Source organism: Cebus imitator, unplaced genomic scaffold (genome assembly GCF_001604975.1).
Source record: "Cebus imitator isolate Cc_AM_T3 unplaced genomic scaffold, Cebus_imitator-1.0 Scaffold529, whole genome shotgun sequence".
Lineage (NCBI taxonomy): Eukaryota > Metazoa > Chordata > Mammalia > Primates > Cebidae > Cebus > Cebus imitator.
The window spans coordinates 514,890-522,969 of record NW_016107844.1 but is presented as its reverse complement, the minus strand read 5'-3'; the positions used below and the strand labels follow the sequence as shown (position 1 = coordinate 522,969).

The 8,080-nt window shown below is 40.7% G+C and overlaps 1 protein-coding gene across 1 annotated transcript in view; it reads left to right on the top strand.

The window, feature by feature from the left end:
* LSG1 (large 60S subunit nuclear export GTPase 1) overlaps positions 1-8,080 on the top strand; it is a 32,638-nt gene that overhangs the window by 10,507 nt on the left and 14,051 nt on the right. The window contains exons 6-7 of the mRNA XM_017514623.2: positions 2,880-2,940; positions 4,269-4,445. Coding sequence (XP_017370112.1) covers positions 2,880-2,940; positions 4,269-4,445 — 238 coding nt within the window. The remainder of the gene's footprint in view (positions 1-2,879; positions 2,941-4,268; positions 4,446-8,080) is intronic.

Sequence of the window (8,080 nt, the reverse complement as noted above, 5' to 3'; positions counted from 1 at the left end):
TCTTGTTACCCAGGCTGGAGTGCAATGGCGCGATCTTGGCTCACCGCAACCTCCGCCTCTCGGGTTCAGGCAATTCTCCTGCCTCAGCCTCCTGAGCAGCTGGGATTACAGGCACACGCCACCATGCCCAGCTAATTTTTTGTATTTTTAGTAGAGACAGGGTTTCACCATGTTGACCAGGATGGTCTCGATCTCTTGACCTCGTGATCCACCCACCTCGGCCTCCCAACCAGTCAGTTTTTAAAAAGAAGAATGACCTCCTGGCAGGAAAGGGGCAGGAGGTGGTATAATACAGGCTGCTGGGCATCTTCACAGTTCAGAATCTTCAGAGGCTTACGTTTCATTCCCCTTTTTGCACTGTGGCAGCTCTTTCCCATTTTCCCTGTATTTGAGGTCCCAGTCCTGGAACGTCTCAAGTTCATTTTCTCCATAGCAAACTCCAGCCTTCTGCTGTTGGGGTGGGGAAGTGGGGCTGTGTGATGGGTTGTAGTTGCCTCTCTGAATGGAACAGAGGAGCCAACCTACAAGCTCACTGTTCAGACTGGTTACAGGCCCAGGCCTCATTCTTGCCCTTGAGAGACAGAGCTGATGCTTCTAATCCTGGGCTTTCTTTATTGTCTGGGGCATGAACAGGTTTGCGTCTTATTGGTTTGACATTTGGTCGCTGCTGTTCTTTCTCTTTATCCTAATGAATTTCAGCCTTTGTTTTTGTAGGTTTTGAGAGGGAGCAGAGGTAACCATCTGTGCTGAGTTTAACAGGAAGCCCTCTTACACTTTTTATGCCCCTAAATAACTTCCCAAGTGAGCCTGTACATCTTGAAACTTCTGGCTTTAACTGGATTACAGTATTACTTGCTCTGTTATTTTTATTAGGTAGTATTTCTCCTTTTTTAAAATAAGAGAACATGTTTCCTAACTCAAGGAATATAGTTGTCAGAAAGTGGATCTGAGTTACATAGAAATATTTATTTAAAAATGACTGCCGCCACATCTTTGAATGGGAAATATTTATTAATGTCTTCTCCACAGCAGATGTCTCCTGTTTGGTAACAGGCTGGCTAAGCCATCTGCCTCTTTAATTCTAATAGTAGTGGTCAGAAAAGATTAGATATATACTATGTCGTTGAAATGCAGGAAACTGCAGAGGCACTGAGGGCAGAATACTGTATTCCAGTAAGATAGGGTACTTCCACTGTGCGGCATCGACCCTGCCTGCTACGTGGCTGGCGCTTTGCTCTGCATCCTCATTCAGCACATGAAGCAGCTGTCTTAAAATGCCTTCTTTTCTTACTGGTGTTTCTAAACTGACTGTTCTTTCTATACGTTCAGTTTGTCGACATAATGTTTGTAGACGTTGTGGGTTTAGTTGATTAGGCTTTGTCCATTTTTTGGCAATCATTTCTTCATTTACTATTAAATATCCCATTTGAAAGTGAATGCCTACCTTAAAGAAGGAAATACTAGAACCAGCTTAACTAGAGAACTTAAAAAACAATTTGCCCAAAATTAGCAAGTCTGTGAGTTTCTTTGCATCACAGGATTATGCTGAAATTTTAACTATTCTAAAAGAAAATGGACTTTTAATGTCAAAAGTGTGCCCTAAATGGTCACCTTAATTCCTTGGTGTTTAGCATATTTGCAAAGTTGCCCCAGAAAAGGCTGTTAACAGAATAAGGATTCTGGGGAGACCCTGCTGTGAGGTAGTAGTCATGCATCTGTAGCTTATTTCCTTCCAGTGGCGTGGGTCTTTATAACATCTAGCCTCAGGCTGAAGGAAGGGAGGAGCCTCCCAGAGAAACGAATTTTTTTTTTTCTCCTTGCAGTGCTGGAGACCTGTAGTCCCCACTGTATTTGTGAGGGATGTGAGGGGCTTGCCATCAGCTGCAGGTTGCCTTATTGCCATACCTCCTTATATGTGATGGAAGAAGTTGGACTTGCCCTTCCTGCTTCAGCCGGGCACCCTAAATTGATACTTCCCTGTTTTGTGGTTTTGCCATTTAAACACATTCTTGGAATCGGTGGATGATTGTTTCCCAAAAATATGCTTTCTTCTTGTTATTCCTGGGTTTAAATAAGATACTAGTTTCAATAGCGGCAGGTGTCAGTGAGTGATTTACTAGTTTTCTTTTGAGGCCTTAACATGAATGCAGATTAGGGATTGAGTAGTTAGTAGACTTCACCTTGGAGCGAAGTATTTGGAATACTGTTTTATCTCACCAGGAGAGTTTCACAGAAGTACAGTGGATGTTTTGGTGATGAAACATCATCTGAACCCCTCTAGGCTGTATGAGAGCAATAGTATGTTATGATTAAGAGCATAACCTCTGGTCCAAGCTGCCCAGGTTCCCATTCTGGCTGTGTTACTTATTAGCTGGTGGCTTTGGGCAAGTTACGTAAGTGCCCTGAGCCTTAAGTCACTCATACATAAACTGGGAATAATTATACCTTAAAAAATTAATACATGGGCCAGGCGCGGTGGCTCATGCCTATAATCCCAGCACTTTGGGAGGCCAAGGCAGGCTGATCACCTGAGGTCAGGAGTTCGAGACCAGCCTGACCAACATGGAGAAACCCCGTCTCTACTAAAAATACAAAATTAGCCAGGCGTGGTGGTGCATGCCTGTAATCCCAGCTACTCGGGAGGCTGAGGCATGAGAATCTTTGAACCCGGGAGGCAGAGGTTGCAGTGAGCCTTGATCGTGCCATTGCACTCCAGCCTGGGCAACAAGAGCAAAATACCATCTCAAAAAAAAAAAAAAAAAATTAATGTATGTCCACTGCTTCATATATTGCAAGTGTTTGCTACTCTGGCCATTATTATGTGATTAATAATCCCTTTTGCTTCACAGTGATTGGTCTATCTCATGTTTGTTTTTCAGTGATATTGTGGTCCAGATAGTAGATGCTCGAAACCCACTCCTGTTTAGATGTGAGGATCTGGTAAGTCAAGTTTGACAAAATTCAAACATAAGTCCTTTGAGTAGCAATGAGAGGGCCGCGTCACTCAGTGCAATAACTGTAGGCATACATTCTTTCCTCTCTGGCTTTGTTTAATTAGGCCTCCTCTCCTTCCAAGGTCAGGAGCTTGCATAATGCCACTGTTTAGACAGATGCTTTCTCTTCTCAAACAACCGTTTCTATCTGCAAGAAGGCACAGACGCTTGGGCTTTCTAGCTTTTAGTTTAGAAGCCACTTAATAGGCATTTGCCAGTTTCCCATTTTTCAGGAAACACCAGTTGAAACAGCATTTTATTTATTTTAGCATATTGCTGGTCACTTCACTTTTTAATTCATCCCATAAGTTCTCTCTTCTCACACTTCAGTTATGACTCCCTGTGGTATTTTACAAGTGAGCTCAGTTTATGAAACACCACAGGGGTTAATAACTAAGGTATGAGAATCCCTTGAGATAATGTAATAAAGCTTTGGGTTAGTTAACAAAACATTGTATAACGTGAGGTATTCGTATTTCTTTTTGAGAACTGTAGTACATGTTATTCTTTATTATTACTATTTTATATATGTAATTTTTTGTAGAGACAGGATCTTGACATGTTGCCCAGGTCTCTAACTCCTGGGCTCAAGCAGTGTTCCCCGCTCCACCTTCCAAAGTGCTGGAATTACAGGCTTGAGCCCCCATGTCTGGCCCAGATTATTTTTAAATAGCAAAAATATTAATGGTAGGCTGGGCACCCACCGTTAATATTTTCGGTGATTACATGATGGTGATTACACAATCACGCCTGTAATCCCAGCACTTTGGGAGGCTGGGGCGGGCAGATCACAAGCTCAGGAGTTTAAGACCAGTCTGGCCAACATAGTGAAACCCTGTTCCTACTAAAAAACTTAAAAAAATTCGCTGGAGAGGGTGATACGCGCCTGTAATCCCAGCTAGTCAGGAGGCTGAGGCAGGAGAATCGCGTGAATACTGGAGGTGGATGTTGCAGTAAGCCGAGATCACGCCATTGCACTCCAGCCCGGGTGATAGTGCGAGACTTTGTCTCAAAAAAAAAAAAATAAATAAATAAATAAATTAATGGTGGAACTTCTTTTCAAAGCTTACTGAAAGGATTAGTATAATGCATCATGATTAAAGATCTTTAAATTTAGGATGTGATTTAAAACTGGGGCAGTCTGTAGGAGCTGGGTGGAAAAGAGAAGAAGAGAAAAACTAGAGGTGGTAAAAACTTTTATTGGGATCTTCCATATAATTAGCTTCATTTTTCCTTGTTTGAAGAGGTCTTTCTAAATCTCTTTGTCTTGCTTAGGAATGTTATGTGAAAGAAATAGATGCCAATAAGGAGAACATCATTCTGATCAACAAGGCAGACTTGCTGACTGCTGAGCAGCGGAGTGCCTGGGCCACACACTTTGAAAAAGAAGAGGTGAAGGTTATTTTCTGGTCAGCTTTGGCCGGAGGCATTCACCTGAACGCTGACTCTGAGGTAGGTAATCTGAGGGACTTCTCTCGGTTGCGTTTCAAAGAGGAGGATTTTGATTTCTCATTAATATCCTTCGTTTGTGTTTTGTTTATTCTTATTGGAAATTTATGGGAATTAGGGTTTTTCCCATGTGCTGGATTAGGATGACGTATAGAAAGTAAATCACAAAGTTACTTTCTCTGTGGCTGTTGGATAGTCTGACATTTCCACTGTTGTTACACACTGATATTAGCTATATTTTTTAATTTTTAAAAAGATTCTAGGCAGCAGGTTGTATAGGAAGTTCCATAATGACCTTGTAACTGGTTTTAAGAGACGTCAGAACACCGGGGTGCAACTGAAGGATGTAGTCCGTTCTCAGGACTTGATTAGAATCCCTTTTGACTTTGTTTTGAAAACAAAGAAACCGAGTAACCCTAAATTAAGATATACCATATTATTTTCTTAATCTTGTAACCCAAATTTTGCAGAAGTAGTTGGGGCTTTGTTTTCACTTTCGAATAAAATAGTAACTCTGAAAAGAAATCAGTGATCATTGTAGAGGTAGAGAGACCTCCGAAGTACTGCCTTTTTCCGTGTCTTCGTCTCCTGTGTCTGTGTATCAGACATCTGTTGACCACTGAGTGTTGTGTCTAGCTGGGTTATGAATACAGCACCCTGCCCTCCGTGAGCTCAGTTTATAAGCTCTCATCTCTGTCTCTGGGAAGGAGTTTCGTTCCCCCCCTCCCTGTCAAACAGTTGCATATTTCTCTTTGACTACTTTAAGCCAAAGGATGCTTGAAACCAGGTAACTCATTCCTTTTTGCCTCGAAATTTAGAAAGTTCTTCCACTCACTGGAAGGAAGTCAGCCACCGTACCCTTTGATCTGAGGACTCTGTCCCTTCAGTTCTCTCCTGCAGCTGTGCATTCTCTGCTTTCGTGTTCCTCATAGACACCAGCTCCCGGGCGCCCATCCTGGGTGCCTGTCTGCTTTCGTCAGGACTGCCGGTAAAACTGACCACGCCTAATTGAATACATTATTCCAGGTGGTGTTTGCCTAGGGCATATACAGAGCACTCATATTTCTTGTGATCAGGATATTCACATTCATTCAGTTTCTGTTAGTTCATCCCCTTTCAGAAGCTGTTTGCTCTTGGCTCATTGAACCTGTGAGCAACTGAATCCCTCAACTATCAAAAAAATAAAAAAGACTTATTAAGCAAACTTCATCCCATCTTTACATGTAGGGAAAGACATTTGTTCTGTTTTATCTCACCTTAGGATAGTGCTGTTCCCTTTAAATATGTTAATGGTTTAGTACCAAGGCAGAGTTCATCTTAGAATGTGCAGTTAGCGTTCCCTACCTTCTAGCTGTGAATTTTCACATCATTGATAACACTGTTGAACAGGATAGGACCAAGGTTACAGCCCTGTGACCTTTTGTGGACTTAATAGCAGCAGTCTGTGCCAAGTGTTTTTATGTGAATACAGATATATTCACAAGAATATAATAATAATGGTTATTACCATCATTAATTAAAACTAACCCGTAAAAGTAATAAGTTAATAAAAACATATTTTTTTACCAGGCACCACCGTTCTAAACACTTTACATATTTTACTCATTTAATCTTCTCAGCATTAAGTATAGATGCTTACCATTCTTAGACAGAAGAGTAGTTCGCCCTCTGTTGTTTCAAATCTTTTCTGGATGTCATTGTCTTTCTGAAGTTTTTAAAATAGATACTTATCATAATATTGCTCGGCTGTGATGCAATAACCCTATAAAAAATGGAAAGGAGATTAGTTTCTGCAGCTTTGGCCTTTCCTGATTTACTAACCAAGTAGTTGGTGACAAAGGGAAATGAACTTTTTTTGCATGATCACTAACTCTTTTGCTGCCTCCTGTTGACAACTGTCTTATTGTTAGAGCTCACCAGGTAACTTGTGGAACTGTTTTAATGTCAGTCACTGGATTGACAGTGTATAGTTTATGGCAGATAATTCCTTCCTCCTTTTTAAGAGTTAGACACCATTTGATTCTTCCAAGTTTTCTGGACTCTCTGCTGTTCTCCATGATTTCTCAGGTTGCGAAGTCTTACTTGTAACCATATCTGTAACGTGGGTATCAAACATGAACGTACTAGAAGTAGCTTGATGTTCACTGTTTTCTTGCCTGAAAGTTGGGTTCATCTTCTGCAGTTGTTCAGCTTCTGTTGTTCAACCTGTTTTCAACTTCTGAAAAATGTGACATTTTTCAAAAGACAGAGCCCAATTCTGAGTTGAGTATCTCTGGGTTTCCTTTGGTCACCTGGAACTAGCACTGTGTTCTCCAAAAGATTGAGATTTTCCTTCTTTCTTTTAATTTTTAACTTAATTATGGCAAAGTCCTTTTACTGTCTTCACTGCTTTTCCTGAGGCTGAACTGCTCCCAGCTGTAGTTTTTCTACTACACATTGATGTTCAGTTCGCATTCTTGTCTTTCTGTTTCTTTCATATTTTAAAATGACTCAAAAGAGCTCACAGTGAGGACACTGACTTCTTTACATTCACTGCTCATTACCATAGAACTTGCTTCCAATTCTATATTTCTCTCATAAGCCAGACTTCTTTTTGAGTTGCCAGGCTTGATTGTGAAATCATCCTATTTTTCCTGGCATTTTGTTTTTATTTCTGCTTTCTTAAGATTTAGGATACATGTTTGACTGAATTCATCGTGCCCCTTCTGTGCCTGTTAATCATTCTAACACAAAATTACTTGGAAATCATACAAGCTTTCCATTACTTTCAAGTCCCGACAAATTCACCCTGTTGATAAGAATTAGTAACTGTAAATTGCCTTTTTTCTGCTTTGTTGTCAAGAGGAATTCAGAAGAATTAACACACCCATGAGTAGTAAATGATTTTTACCTTTCCCTTTCGAAAGGGAATCTTTCATCTCTTTCATTGGTAAATTTCCACATGTGGAATTGAGTTTTGCCGCTGCATTTCACACACACAGATCTGTGCTCCATGGTACTTTGACTTACTAAAAGCAATTAAGAGAGGAGAACAGTTTTTTTTAAACATGCCAACCACTGTCGTTAAAAATACAAATGTAAAACGAACTGCAAATGGCAAAGTATGCCCTTGCTTTGTGCAGAGTATGTTAAATGTGTTGTTGCTCCTGAGAAATGCTTTGTTTTGTTATGCAGCCCATTGCAAAATAATGTACTGCCAAAGAATTAAGTTTAATATAAGCCTTTCCCCTTGCTTTCTTTGAAGCGTTTTTGTTGTTGTTGTTGTTTTCTGTTTGTTTTTGGAGAGACCCTGTCTCTGGTCTTGAATTCCTGGCCTTGAGCAATCCTCCCACCTCAGCCTACCCAAGTGCTGGGATTACAGGTGTTACAGGTGTGAGCCATCACACCTGGCCAAAAGAGTTATTTTAAATTACAAAAGCAATACATGTTATGTGTACAGAGTTCAAATAGTACTGAAACATATAAAGTAAAAAGTGAAGGGAAGGTCCCATTTCTCCTCCCCTCCAAGAGGGCGCCACCATTGATGGTTGTCTGTCACAGCACTGAAAGGCTTTCATTGTCTCCTCCCTATATTCACCTTTCAGTCTCCATCAGAACTTTGCTTGTCCTCTGTTCATCTTTTTTTTTTTTTTTTTTTT